We start from the raw sequence: 15,758 nt of genomic DNA on the forward strand, positions 1-15,758 counted from the left end.
CTATAGTTTTGCATTTTGCATTTCAGTATTTCAGATACTGAAATACAGTGAGACCTTCTAAACTGGTCTAGTAAAACTCAAAATTTGCTAGATCTGTAAATTCTTCATGGAGGCTCTAGTCTAAAAAATTAGAGTAAATTATTCCTCCTTTGTTTCTCTTGCATTTATACAACGTAAATACCCCTTTCATTCCTTTGTCAGAAAGAATCACCAGACACCAATAAACACACATCAAAATAAAGTTTAATTATGTCACAAATATCCACTTTGCACTATGTAGTATCACCACTACTACTAGGCAATATAAAAAAACTTTCTAGCATAGGAAAACCATGGGAATCATGCAGCCCTTCAGGAAGACAGACACACACACACACACACACACACGCACAAAGCTGCAAAATACTGGGCGAGACTCATTTTACCGCAACATTCAATCACAATGCATCAAAATGTGTATTGAAAATGCTTATTAAAAGAGAGGGCAATCCAAATCTTGATATATAAAGTAATCCACTAAGCTTGCTTTATCTTCTTGTTGCTGTTGCCAATGATGAGATTGATATCATCTCATACTGGAATGGAGGTAGCTGGCCAGCCTTTAAAAAGACCAGCTGACATACTTGCTACTTGGGCTATTACTAACAAGAGAATGGTTCTCAGATATCTCTATGGTCACATTCTAGTTTGAAATTTCAAGTCTAGGTCACACTGAGAAATCTTGTGACTGGGATATCCGTGGTTTGCACATTGTTTTCTTTGGCGCTACCGCTAACAATATTTTTAAAGTATCTTGGTAAATCACACCACCAAATCCAGCTGGAGCATAAACCAGGCCTTGAAATTTAATGTTCCTAGAATTGTTAAAGAGTGCTACCCACATGCCTAATTTAAAAGTTAACACTGCTCTTAAAACTACCTCCAAGTGCCCGTTTTCAGAAGTATAATGGGTGCAATTCAACTCCATAAAAATCAATATGATTTCACCACCATGAATTCTGCTACTGTAACATTAATAGAAGATAGAGTATGTCACATTTCCCCCTCTGATTCTTTGGCTATAGCAAAGTCAAGACTTTTTAATGTTTTGTAATTGTGTAAATGCCGCTATACAGATGCATCTGAATTAGGAAGCCACCCACACCTGTTCAGTTTCCTGCAAGCTTTAGAATAATATCATAGCAGGCACCCTGGGCTATGAGAGAAAATCAAAATGGTGGTCAGGTCCATAGTCAGTGCTGTTGTAAGTCCAGAGCAAAGGCTGAACAGGATTGGCTGGGGAGTCGAGGGGGGGCAGAGGGGTGGATGTTGTTAAAAAAAAGTGAAGATGGTGGCCAAAACCACACAAAGTCCTACCTCAACACATAAGAAAAAGAGATGAGGCTCCAGTTCTGCAGATGCCTATAGGCTTGGATGTTGGATGGTAATACTGGCCTTACACTGATTCAGTTCTTCCAGATGTGCATCTGTGACAGAAACTCAAGGCTCTGCCCCCTACATCACATTATATTCCCCCATGCAAGCTCTCGTGTTTCTCCCAGAATTCAGGACCTTATAAATTGAAAGTGGCTCTCAGCAGGACATAAAACAAGGGAATTCCAAACTTTTTTATTAAGAGAAGGGAGGGAAGGAAACCCTGGAAAATAGCAAGCCAATAAAAAGGCAAAAATCATTTCTCATAACTAGAGATTTGGATTACCCTAGGGAACTTGATTTTATTAATAAAGACTTGCCTTTTGCAATGGTACACATTTTACTTGGAAATTCGACATCGATCACCAAAGCAAAGGGAAATGCCAGTGATAATAGACACGCGGGGAGAGATATTGGTTGACTGATTAATTGATCTGTCCATCCAACGGTTCAGTGCAAAAAGAAGAAAATTCAGGTTGTTAAAGGAAAACTGAAAGTTCAGATGCTACCAGACATCTGTGGAAACTCCAAGACGGGCGAGGAGGGAATAAAACATCAGGCGGAAAGTTCAGATGAGAATTGCTAAGTTCCCTTTGCATAAGCATTTGCTTCATATTCACGCTGTTGGTGGTATATGTATTTAATATGGATGTAGCAGCAGCTGCAAAGAATACACTTGACACAGTACCACCTGCTCTTGCTCACATCTATTTTCTGGCTGTAATTTTAGAACCCCAAATCATAAACTCATTTCTGACATTTGTTTAAATTATAGGTCCATTTTTTTCATGATCTACAGATGGGGAATGTACTAAATAGGGCAGAAAGAGACACATGCAGACAAAGGATCCAAAGTGGGAGATATTATCAGCAACAGCATACTTAATCAGCATTCTATTTTTATTTTACTTTTTTTTTAAACCCAACTCTTCCACCAAGCAGTAAATTCTGGGCTCTCCCCGCCAGTCCAGACTACAGAACCGCTGCTTGTCAAGAAAGTGCTTGGAAGTCGTGAGCAGCCCAGGGAGCAGAGTTCAGTTATGCTCAGAATCACGGAGTCGGCAACCCACCGCAGTGATGAGGGCAGCTCCCTTGCCGCTGCCGTCTTCTGAAAGCAGGAATGTCACATCGCATTTGGGTGCCAGCTCCTTCACCGTCTGGTGCATGACCCTTGAAAAGCTGCAGAAAGCAGAGGAGGTGTGAAAGGTCCTTCTTCTACCCAGCTGAAAACGGCACCATCATCAAAGTATGTTGGATGGGATTCACTTGGCTTGTCTCACAGCACACAGGCAAGAACAGCATCCGCGGGAAGGTCAACATCTGCAGGATGGCAGGCATAGCGACGCACGAGAATGCATGGCGATGTCACACGTGTACAAAAGTGGCAGAGCATCTATCGCAATGCAATACCCACCATCTTGCAGATTTTGGCTCAACCGGTGGACGCCCGTGTAGGCAGGAATGACTGAGGTGGGGGAGTGTTTTTCCTATATTAAGCCCGAGACTCAATGCTTGTGCATATGAATGGCCGTACATTATTATATAGAATAACGTCATATACATTTTATACAGCAGCCTTCTCCAACCTGGTGTTCTCAAGATGTGTTGAGACTGCTTTTCCTAGAACTGCCAACCAACAGCCTTGGGGGAGGCTGCTAATGCATAAATGCCTGGCAGAAACTGTCAAAGGAGAGCAGATGCAAAGATTGGCAAATGCTGTATGCACAATCAAGGATATGAATGAAATAGGGAGGCACATCTTTTTATTCACAAGGAAACAAGAATTGACAGCCGTTTAAGTTGTATACATCCCCCTGCTTTAATTTATCACTCAGAAAATAATGCTGGAGGAAGAGACTGTGCAGTGATCACATATGCCATATTCTTGTACTTGGAAATAAATTGCCACATATAATTTATACGCACATCTGCATACCCTGCACATATAAAAGATGGCGCAACATGGGAAGGAAAACTAATCTGTGACAGCTTCAACCCAGTAAGGCGACCCTACACCTCCAAGAAAAGATCCCACCCTGCCAGCAATTCCATCCCCTGTAAACTACACAACTCACAATGAACCACCACAACACCCCATGTTTGCACTGACATGCTGAGTAAGGGGGGAAAGGGCTGCTTAGGGGATTGAATTACAGCATTTCCCACTCCCACAAAATTTCCCCCACATGGACTGGGGGAGAAGATTTAAGCCACTCAGAATCCAGCATCTGCTCACTCCCCAGGCGAACAACTCACACAAAATACTTACTGTGGATGAAGCTTGTATAGTGTACCATCTACGCCCACGGTTATGTCCAGATGCTCCAAGCCTCTGTTCTCCCTTATTTTATCTACGACAGCAGCCATTCCAGCCCCACACAGCTGAGCCGCCCTCCGTGACACTGCTCCACAAACCGTCTTCACGATTATACTGTCATCGCAAGTGCTGTTCAGACCAAGCTGCTGGAGGATGGTACGGACCTGAAGCAATGCTAACCTATCGCTGTAGAGAAAGGGTACCAGGGGCGGAGTCAGGTACTTGAACAGCTTTCCAAAGCTAAGCATCTCATCTGAGGGCCAAATTAGCTCAGGGATCTCATGGACTATTAGCTCAGGGACTATTTTCAACATTAGGCAAAACAGTTCTGGGGAGAGGTTTCACATTTGGAGTATCTTCAACAGCAAAATGCAAACCCTACACACTATATATTCAGCTAAGGTAACAGTATGTGGGAATGACCTTGGGAGATAGGAGGAAGAGCTGCAGACTGGACAAGTGACAATCTCAGCCCACAGAAGGAGGGAGGGTGTGGGAAGCATTTCAGAAGTGACCCTCCCTAGTTTTCTGGAGAATAAAAGGAGAGGGGAAATACTTTGTTTTGCTAGAATCTGTTCATGTAACCTTACAATAAAGACAGAGCTAGTACTTCTTGTCTAACAACTAATGCCAGCTGAAGTATAAATCAGGATCCATATAATTCCACATAAACAAGATGTTTTCATTTGACCAGCATTACTTTGAAATTTGGCTCGAATCAAACATCAGTGATAGCCTGTAATGATTGCCTATTCTAAACACCAACAGACCCATAAACAGGATCACAAAGATATCTGATTTATTAAAGAATAGTATACAGGTTCACAAAGAAAGCTGAGAATGGAAAAAACGCGCCAAATGCAAACTAAAAAACCCTCGGTACAAATGAGATCCCTCCCCCCGTAGAATCTTCCCAGGCTCACAATCCCAGGTGCTCCTAACAGCTTCTGATGGTCCGCGGGAAAAGACCTTGAGCAGAGCACATAACCCAAACACATTCCATTGAAATGAACATAGATACAGAGCTTGGCACAAGGTTTCACAGCAGCTCCCTCCCAACAGAAACGTGTGTCAGCACCATGGCACGTGAAACGTTACAATGTACAGTGCACATTAAAACAGTGAACATGACATACTGCCCCCCAAAAGAAAGAAGGCATTAAGCAGAAGGTTTTAATGGGTAAGCCAAGTGGAAACAGTTAACTAAATCAGGAGCATTAACGTGGCAAGCAGGCACCCATTCAGGATGAGGAAAGTGTTTCCAGCGAATCAGGTACTGGAGGGTGCCGCAAAGCTTGCGAGAATCAACGACCTCCTTGACTTCAAAGTGCTGCTCCCCGTCAATCATGATTGGAGCAGGAGGAGGAGGTTGGGGATGCCAGCGGGAAGAGTGGTGGACAGGCTTGAGCAGGCTGCAATGGAAAACAGCGTGCAAGTGTTTCAAATTGTGAGGCAGGTCCAACTTAACAGTAACTGGATTGATAAGACCGACAATAGGGAAAGGACCAATGAACTTGGGAGCAAGCTTTTTCAAGGGCTGTGGGGACTTGATGAACTTGGTAGAAAGATAAACCTGATCCCCAATTTTGAAATCGTGTTGCAAAGAACGTTTGTTGGCTTGAAACTTGTAAGCAGCCTGGGCATCAGCCAAAGCCTGTTTAATCACCGGCCAGGAATCAGGCAGCTTAACAGCCCAGTCAGAACAGGCTTGGGGAGGGGTTTGTGGCAGCTCAGGGATGGGAACAAAATCGTGACCAGAAACCACACGAAAAGGGGTTTGTCTGGTGCTTTGATGGGACAGCATTGTTGTAAGCCACTTCAGCAAAAGGCAGCAAGTCCACCCAATTGTCCTGATGGTAGTTTATGTATGCTCTAAGGAACTGTTCCAGGACAGAGTTCAAAACCTCCGCAGGTCCGTCAGTCTCAGGATGCGATGAGGTGGACAGCACCTGTTTGGTGCCAATCAATTTTAAAAATGATTTCCAAAACTGGGAAGTGAACTGTGTCCCGCGGTCGGTGACCAAACGGGAGGGGCTACCGTGAAGCCAGTAGATGTGGATGAGAAAAAGGCAGGCCAATTGCGGGGCCGATGGGATGGACGCACATGGAATGAAATGGGCTTGTTTGGAGAAAAAAATCTTTTACAACCCAAATGACAGTTTTCTTCTGACTGGGAAGCAAGTCCACAATAAAATCCATAGAAATCTCATCCCAGGGACGGGATGGGCTGGCCACTGGCTGCAGAAGCCCCTGTGGTTTACCCCCTTTTCGCTTTGACATGGCACAAACAGGACAGGAAGCAATATAGTCTTTTACATCACGCCTTAAGGTTGGCCACCAAAATTGACGGCGAACCAAATGCAAGGTTTTTACAAAACCAAAGTGTCCAGCAAGCTTGTCATCATGGGAACGCTGCAAAACATCAGCCCTCAAAGTTTCAGGCACATAAAGGCAGTGTTCCACCCACACTAGACCGTTTTCAAAAGAAACATTGTCTCTATTAGCTAGCAACCAAGTGTCAGATTTCAGTGCCTGGAGAAAGTCCTTCTGTAACTGACAAGGAACTTGCATTTTTCACCTCCCAGACGGGGCTGGGGGCAGGGTTGCCTGCGCACGGGTTTGGCTCCGGGTGACGGCAACCAAGCCCAATTGTGGCTCAGTAAGAACAGTCCCAACTATATCTGCCACGTGGTCAAGGTCCTGAGGTAAACGTGACAAAGCATCGGCCAGAAAGTTTTTCTTTCCCGGAATAAATTTTAACTGGAAATTAAAGTGACTGAAAAATTGAGCCCAGCGAATTTGTTTAGGATTGAGTCGCCGGGGGGTGCGGAGGGCTTCCAAATTCCCATGATCAGTCCAAACCTCGAAAGGGCATTTAGTGCCTCCCAAGAGGTGACGCCAGGCTTCCAAAGTGGCTTTTACAGCGAACACCTCCTTTTCCCAAACATGCCACTGGCATTCAGTTTCAGAAATTTTTCTAGACAAATAAGCGCAGGGTTTTAAGTGATTTTCAAAATCCCCCTGTAGCAATATAGCCCCAATTGAGGAGTCAGAAGCATCAACTTGGACCACAAAGGGGCGTTCAGGATCGGGGTGCTGTAAAATAGGCTCAGCAGTGAAGAGTGTTTTTAACTTCTCGAATGCCGCCTGGCATTCAGGTGTCCAATTCAGCACTGCCCCAGGGTTTTTCACCTTGCGTGTCTCTCCCAAACCCTTGGTACGTAGCAAGTCAGTAAGGGGCAAAGCAATCTCAGCAAACCCCTGGATAAACTGCTGATAATAATTACTGAACCCTAGGAAACTTTGTAGTTGCCTCCAGGTGCAGGGACGTTCCCAACTTAAAATTGCCTGAATTTTTTCAGGGTCCATCTCAATGCCCTTGTCAGATACCCTATAGCCTAGATAGTCAAGCTGGGTTTTGTGAAATTCACATTTGGAAAGCTTAGCATAAAGCTTGGCATTTCTAAGCTTACTTAACACCTGTTTGAGAAGGCGTTCGTGTTCCTCCTCGGATTCAGTGTAAATGAGCACATCATCCAAGTAAACCAGGACCCCTTTAAACAAATGATCATGTAATACTTCATTAATCAATTGCACAAAGACTCTGGGCGCCCCTGCTAATTCAAAAGGGAAGACTTTATACTGGAACGAACTCAATGGGCAATAAAAGCAGTTTTCCACTCATCTCCAGCTCGTATGCACATGCAAAAATAGGCTTCACGAAGGTTGAGCTTGGAAAAAATCTTGCCCTTTGACAAATGGGCTAACATGTCTTTCATTAGGAGTAGAGGATATTTGTTGCAGATCGAGACAGAATTTAACCCCCGATAGTCCGTACAGAGTCTAAGGGTGCCATCCTTCTTTTCCCGGAATAGCACAGGGGCCCCAACTGGGGAATTTGCAGGTTCAATAAACCCCCTTGACAGATTTTTGTCGATAAAGTCCCGTAATGCCCCAAGCTCCTTCTGAGTCATCGGATAAATTTTTGGCTTGGGCAATTGAGCGTTAGGAACCAACTCTATGGCACAATCAGTTTTCCGATGGGGGGGGGGTAGTTGATCTGCTTCCATTTCTCCAAAAACGTCTGCAAAATCTTCGTATCAATCGGGCAAGCCCTCTAAATGTGCCACACTAGGACGCAGCGTGGCCATTGAAGCCCTTCCAACCCCCGCACGTGCAGCTCTCTCCGCTGTAGGAGCTTGGTAAAACCCATCTTTAAAAGTCACAGTTCTGTGTTCCCAGTTTATATAGGGGCTTTGATAGGTCAACCAGGGGATCCCCAGAATTACCAAGGGATTGCCAACAGGTGCTACAACGAATTTCAAAGTCTCATGGTGGCTGCCCATTTGCATTGCAACAGTTCCAGTGAAATGGGTCCCCCCCCCCCCCGCTGTTGAACCATCCAACTGTGTGAAGATCAAAGGCTGCTGGAGGGGAAAGCTAGGCAGGTCCAAAGCAGCAACCAAATCAGGGTGAATCAGACACGTGGAACACCCAGAGTCAACTAAAGCCCAGACCTCGGTAGTCTTTGTGCGGGAGCCCAATTTCACTTTCACTGCTAGAGTGGGACAGTCAGCACTCACCATAGCAACTTCGTGCCCATCCTCCTCCACCTGCCCGCAGGCGCTTTTCAGGGCAGGTGACTGGTGTTTCCCATCGGCTCCTTAGAGTCTTCAGCCTCTCCCGAGAAGTAGGGTACTTCTTCAGCGTCGGCCGCCCCCTTGGCTGCCGTCATTCGCTGGGATGAGGGTGGCGATTTGGCGGGCAGTTTGCCCGCCCGGTCTCCAGCCTTGGCTTTTGGGCAATCAACTGCTCAGTGCCCTTCTTTTCCGCATCGGAGACACTGACCCTTCGCATAACGCCTATCTCTCTCCTCTTCCCAGGCTCTATAGCCTAGCCGGGTAGCAGCTGCGGCACTTTGGGGTCCCCTCATGGTAGCTGATTGCTTTTCAGGTTGTTTGGTTTGCATATAGGTATGCTGGGTATGCTCAGCCTTGCCGGCTAGACAGATCCATTCGTACAATGACTCTGGGTCGTCTCTACACAACACCCACCGCAGGACATCCCTGTTGAGTCCCTCTTTAAATCATTCTATTAAGGTTGACTGAGACCAGTCAGGGACTTTCTCAGCTAAAGCCTTAAACTCCAGGGCATAATCAGCTAATTGGCCCTGGGTAAGATCCTTCAGTGCCGTTTTAGCCCTTGCCTTGGCTAGAGGATCCTCAAAATGCAGCTTTAACGCCCACATGAATTTCTCAAAATCCTCAAGCTCCGGGGAACTAGCCTCACTTAATTGAACATACCAGTCAGCCGCTCGTCCCTTCAGCTTGGTGGCAATGGCAGTTATTTTAACCTCTTCGGAAGGGAAGCATGGTCCAAACTGCTTCATATAACTTTTAGCATTAGTGAGAAAGAAAGACAACTTAGTTGGATCCCCGTCAAACTTGACAGAAAAGTCTTTCACCCCTGCTCCTGTTGGAGCCGAATTAGCACCTGCTTGAGTAATTGGGCCCCAGGTTACAGTAGTTCTCCTGTCTCGGGGTGGGGACACTGATGGACGAGCTCTGCGGGGTGGAGATTCATCCCGGCATTGTCTCCGGCCCTGCTCCGCCGGTGGTCTGGGTGAGGGGATGGAGGATGATTGCGTGGAGCTGGAATCTCCTTCGCACCTCGGCTGCCCCCCCATGACAGAGACAGGGCTTTAAGCATGTACTCCATCGATTCCAATTTAGCCTCTACTACTCTTAGCCTTTCAGGGGGTTGAGATTCTTCCCTCCCTCGTGCGTTAGGCTGTCTCCCTTCTAATACCGTGACGTTTGGGGATAGCAGGACCCGATACTTCCAGGATGGCCAGGACGTCCCTGGCCGGGGTTCTTCTATTTCATCCCAGGTGATCAACTCTGCAGGCGATTCGCTGGGTGCCGGTTGCTCTGGTGCTCTCCCATCTTCGAACTCCTCTCCCTCAAGGCTGGAACTCGAATCCGCCCGTACCCCTGAAGGTTCTGGGGAGAGGCTCCGTTCTCTGCTCCTGACCATTGACTCAGGCATCAAGCCAGTCGGCTCCTCAAGTCTCCCGGTCGTGGGTTTGGATTTGGCCATCATTAACTGTTTTCCCTCACAAGAAATTAATCTGGGTAGGAGCTAACAGTACAACTTTGGTGATTCTCAGCTTTATGTACTGATTGCCTATTCTAAACACCATCAGACTCATAAACAGGATCACGAAGATATCTGATTTATTAAAGAATAGTATGCAGGTTCACAAAGAAAGCTGAGAATGGAAAAAGCGCGCCAAATGCAAACTAAAAAACCCTCGGTACAAATGAGATCCCTCCCCCCGTAGAATCTTCCCAGGCTCACAATCCCAGGTGCTCCTAACGGCTTCTGATGGTCCACGAGAAAAGTCCTTGAGCCAAGCACATAACCCAAACACATTCCATTGAAATGAACATAGATACAGAGCTTGGCACAAGGTTTCACAGCAGCTCCCTCCCAACAGAAACGTGTGTCAGCACCATGGCATGTGAAACGTTACGATGTACAGTAAACATTGAAACAGTGAACATGACATAGCCTATGAGAACGTTATCATCAGTGTGGTGTAAACTTCTTTGAGTCAAAGCCCTTTTAAAAAATGATCCAATTTCATGAACTTCTGGAAAATCATAGGACCACCTACAGAACAGTCTGACTAGCTTGGTCCAAAGATGGAATGAAATTGTTCCCAAGTTCTGAAGTACATGTTATTCCTGGAACACTAGATTTTACACAAACCTAGACTAGATCACTGATTTCAGTGGGAATATTCCAAGCATGACAAATTCTGAACCCAAGCCCTCACTTCTTCAATTTTAGCCCTCATCTAATGCTCTTGTAATGTTTCACAATATTAAAGTTTCTAAATAAAGACCTCTGGCAAGGTGGAACTATAGTGTCTCACAAACACAGACATCCATCTGAGTGCACTTCATTAGCTCTTCCCTGGTTTTTAAAAGGCCTAGTCACAGAAAGAGGAGAGGATTGCACTACTGTACTAGAGACAATCACTGAGGAATTAGATGTTCTGGAGATATTCAGCATTACTCCTCAGTTTTTATGTTAATAAGTTCCTACATTATGCTTGAGAGCCAGTTTGGTGTAGTGGTTAAGGCATCAGGCTAGAAACCGGGAGACTGTGAGTTCTAGTCCTGCCTTAGGTATAAGCCAGCTAAGCTACCTTGGGCCAGCCACTCTCTCTCAGCCCTAGGAAGGAGGCAATGGCAAACCACTGCCAAAAAACCTTGCCATGAAAACTGCAGGGACTAGTCCAGGCAGTCACCAGGAGTCAACACTGACTTGAAGGACCAAAAACAAAAAAACCTCATTCTGTTTCCTTTCTGAGCTTCTGTTGAAGCCAAGTATTTCCAAATATTTCTGGTATTGCAGAAGCCTGTTACGTGAAAGTCATCATAGACTGGCACTCCAAAAAAAAAGATGGATAAAATTTTCTTCAGATCCAACTTAACTCCAGATGATTACACGAACACTTCTTGCCACTGATGTTTCTTGCCTTCACAAGTTTGGGATCTTCCCAATCTAAGTGCCTAGCAGCCCTAATTCTGGTTAGATTTTGCAAAATCAGTCAAGACCAGCTAGATGGTCAGGACAAAGTATTAATCTGAGTTTATGGAGAAAATGTTAAATGAGATGGCTAAAGAAAAGTAACTGTTAATATACTGAGATAATAACAAGCTCCATTCCAGATATATTGTGCACACTTACCTCTCAATCTGTGAAAGAAACTTGGTTTCAAAAATGCCCCTAGTTTTCAGTGTCTCTGAAATTTGACCTCTGAAGAGGAATCCTCTTTTTGTGAAGTCAATCAAAATGTTACGGACAATTTCCCCTAAATACATCCCACTGATCATCTTCTCATACCTACAGTCATGGACAAAAATACTGGTTCAGAAACACTGTTGCCAGGAATGAAAGAAATTAAACATTTTTATAGAGAACAAGATACATTTTTGGGGGGAAAGAATTGTAAGCAACGGATCACTTAAGAACTGGATCATTTAGCCCAAAACTGATTGGCAACTGTCTGTCCCTAGAAAGACCAAGGAGATTTCATGAAAAGATTATATGCAAGCTTCTTTCTCCTTTCTTGTAAGAAAACGTTTTTAAAAATCTCCTGCATCACAGAAGCATGTCGGGGAGGAGAATTTTTACATCACTTCATTTACATGAAGCAAAAATATAAAAACAAGGCAGTCAGTAAACTATTCTTCCTGATTCAGAAATCCATGTGACCTGAGTAGCCATATCCCATGCTTCTACCTCTGTTAATGAGTATGACAATCTTTCCATTTCACACATTTCCAACCTCCTCTGCTTTTCCTATACAGGTGATCCTTATTTAGCGAACACAATTGGGACTAGCAACTCGGTCATTAAGCAAAGTGGTCACTAAGTGAAACTGCAACTGTACTTACAATCTTACTTCCTTCACTTTACAGACCTGCCTAGGTTGTAAATGTGAGGATTGGTCGCCAAGTTACTTTTTCATCACCATTGTAATTGCAAATGGTCACTAAATGAGGACTACCTGTACTGACAGATTACAGGCCGAAGGAAGGAAGGAAAGAGTAAAGGATGATTTTCTCCTGGAAATTTGGGGGAGGAGGGAATGATAGTAATTTGCTGTTTTTATTCTTCCACACTGATCAGGAGTCAAAACTGAAGTAAAAATCAAAGTTAAACCAACAGCTGTTTCTTCTCATTCCACTGTAAAGATTTCTGAACTTGCTCAGAGTCTCCACTGCTGACTGAGAAGTCAAGAACTGTGTGTGAGAGAAAGAATTATGCATGTAGTTAATCCTCCATGGTTTATCATAAAGCACAATTGTTGATAGGATTCCTGTAGAGTATGAGGATGCTCAGAATTTTTTAGTACAGACTTGTGAAAACTCAGGGAGAACCACTGGTTTTTTATGTTCCTTCCTCTGATGTTTCTTCTTCCCCTACCCCAAATGGGAAGCACATGGAAGCTGGCAGGTAAGATCACTGTAAAAATATGCTTGATCTTTCTGAGGTTACAAGGAACCTCAAGGTTTTGCCAAGAATTCTCCCATACGGAAGGAAGGAAGGAAGGAAGGAAGGAAGGAAGGAAGGAAGGAAGGAAGGAAGGAAGGAAGGAAGGGAGGAAGGCCATCCTACCTACCTCAGAAAAACCTAGCCTATTTCAAATCAAGGATGGTTTTTGCCCATCTTTAATAGTGGTGGATAAAAATACTTCTCACTTCACACTGGATTTCTGCCTTTCTCGGTGTTACCCTCAGGCTATTGTAAAAGAAACCACAGCCTTGGTAATTGTACTCTTCCATGCCATCCCCCTTCTGAGTGTAAGTTCTCAGGCCCTGGCTGAATTGTACACCCTTCTGTCCTCCAACAGTATTGCACACAGCTGGTGACAATCACCTCTGCTGGAAAAAAGCCACATGACTTCACATTTCTCTTCATATTTCAGTAAAAAAATGAATACATACCTTTGCTTGCCACTATTTAATGAATATTCATCCACAGCTTTGTCATAGATTGTCCGGATGTCATCTAGGCATCCATTGTCCCCAAAGGCACCCCATTCCATGTTCACACACATCCTTCCCTGGTCTCCCTCAACCATTTCAATATTTCTTGCTTCCTCCATGTAGCATGCGTTGCTTCCAGTTCCTAGGATATGGCAATAAATAGGCTCACAACCTGAACAGCAGTTTGTTGTTAACTTCCAAGAGTGGGGACATGCAACTTTCTTAACTCGAGGGATGTGCCAGTTATGGGTATTCAAAAGGGGGCAGGGGCCCCAGAGACCAAACACATATCTTGTGGTCATGGTACAAACCCAGAAGTGGAGACAAAAATACACTCCACTCAGCTGAATTCTAGATTTTTCCCCCTCCCAAATAATACTTTGAGGGAGATTAGGCTGAGCAACAGTGAGTTTTCCAATGTCATCCTGTGATCTCCACAGCTGAACAGAAATGCAAACTTAGATCTCAGTTCAGAAACATGAATGGCAAATAAAAGGCATCTATTTGTGGATCATTTTGTTAATTGTTTTCAACACTTCTGACAATGACTTTAGCTTTTACAAAATATAACTAAGAACTATCCATACTGCACAAGTTATTAAATTCAACCTGGAATTTGCATTTATGTCACTTGCTAAACCAATATTCTGAAAAATTCAATCCTGAAAAAGTACAAGCTGTTGAAGAGGTCCTGGCAATTAAAAAGGAAAATGGGAGATTTTGACCATCTTCTTGCCTGGGGCTCAAATATAGCCAAGAGTTCCACATTCAACACATCAGGAGAGCACCAGGTTGGGGAACTGTGGCAGAGATAAGACTGCAGATCAACCTGTCTTGTTTACATTGTATGGATCTAACAAATCTATGCAGATGAAATGTTCTTCGTTAAGTCTATACATAAAGCAATTTACCAAATTCTTTGTTGGTACGTTGTTAAGTCTATACATAAAGCAGCTTACCAAATTCAGTTAAAATATTCTTTTCAAAGAGGATTTTGAAAATAGCTGAGCTTTTGTGACAATTTTGAAATCTTGCAAGATCTTACATAAGAAAACCACTTTTTTTTTCTTTTCTTTTTTGCCCAGGTCTATGACAACTGTCAATGACTTTCTAAAGTTTCAAGCAAGATTTTTCCCAGCCTCTGGTATCTCTGGCAATTCGCATCTGTTTGTTCTTGATTTCCAATCAGACTTATTTCAATCACTGTTTTACACCAATAAAACTTAGAGATCTTGAGACTTCACTGCCTTCCACTTGGGGTCACCTTCTATACTAACTTCAGAAAGGAAAAAGATCCTGAGATTTCTCCATCCAGAAAGGAAAAGAAAATAGAAAAAAAAACAAGTATATACACAAAACAAAATCCATCTTTGCCATTTTTTCAGTCTAGGCTTTCTAACTCCAACTGAAACCAATCTACTCCCCAATGAATGTGTACAGCTTATCTGCATAAATGTATGTAAGAATACACACACACACACACACACACACACACACCAGACTCCAAAAAAGACCAGGGTCAAAATGAATTTTAAAAAACATGTAATCTTAACTGAACTTAAAACTCTTAAAATATTTTAATAAAATTAACTGATTCCCCCATCTGTATAACCAACCATTCTCTCCCATATGCACAAGCCATTCTCTCACATGGCATACACACTGCCTTGCAGCACAAACAACAACAACAAAAGAAAGAAAGAAATGGGAAGAAGGTGGGTTCAGGAGAAGGGGTAGCAGCAACTGGAAAGGAAGAGAAATAGGAAGCAGGGAATAAAACTGAACAGCAATGAAGGGCAAGGGAAGAGGGAAATGCTTTGGTCTGATGAGAAACCAAGTCAAACAGCTTCTCCCAAGCATAGATGAATGTGGTCCACAGCCATTCACACTTCCTGGCCGTACCCTTGTCAAAACCTCCTATTCTTATCTGCCTTCTGAATTTGAGAGCTGTAAATGTCAGATGAGTTAGAATATAAAGTAAAATTATTGAAATAAAAAGGAAGGTTTGGCATAGCTGAAGACACATGATCTGTTGTGTGAGTATTTAAATACTAAACTCAACAAAATTTAAAGCAAGCCTCAGACATACCCACAATAAGTCCTATTTCACAATTTGGATCTTCATAGGCACAAGTCATCATCGTTCCAACTGTATCATTCACCACAGCCACAACATCGAGTTCAAATTCCTTTAAAGAAACAACATTATAACACCACCATTTTATTTACACAAAAAAGTCAAGCCAGCATTTATTATCTGTTCTCTGCTATTTATCAATGTTCAAATATCAAGAAAAGAGGATTTTCTTTTAATTGATAGCAATGAAACATTCTTGCTCCTAATTACTAGTACACCCACGGACCAACCCAGCATCTTCCTCTCCAACCTGAGAATGCTAGGTTGAGGAAATGTCACAGTAGCTGACTTGACTGATCTGAAAAAAGACTAAGCCTGGCTTCTG

At 43.6% G+C, this 15,758-nt stretch overlaps 1 protein-coding gene across 1 annotated transcript in view; it reads right to left on the reverse strand.

Moving 5' to 3' along the window:
• Positions 1 to 221: 221 nt before the first annotated feature.
• The window catches only part of LOC134500311 (hexokinase-1), a 51,982-nt gene continuing 36,445 nt past the window's right edge, over positions 222 to 15,758 (reverse strand). Inside the window, exons 14-18 of the mRNA XM_063307534.1 lie at positions 15,386 to 15,485; positions 13,255 to 13,438; positions 11,492 to 11,647; positions 3,683 to 3,916; positions 222 to 2,592 (exon numbers count right to left, since the gene is read on the reverse strand). Coding sequence (XP_063163604.1) covers positions 2,448 to 2,592; positions 3,683 to 3,916; positions 11,492 to 11,647; positions 13,255 to 13,438; positions 15,386 to 15,485 — 819 coding nt within the window. The 3' untranslated portion in view covers positions 222 to 2,447. The remainder of the gene's footprint in view (positions 2,593 to 3,682; positions 3,917 to 11,491; positions 11,648 to 13,254; positions 13,439 to 15,385; positions 15,486 to 15,758) is intronic.

The sequence above is a fragment of the Candoia aspera genome, chromosome 6 (genome assembly GCF_035149785.1).
Source record: "Candoia aspera isolate rCanAsp1 chromosome 6, rCanAsp1.hap2, whole genome shotgun sequence".
NCBI classification, from domain to species: domain Eukaryota; kingdom Metazoa; phylum Chordata; class Lepidosauria; order Squamata; family Boidae; genus Candoia; species Candoia aspera.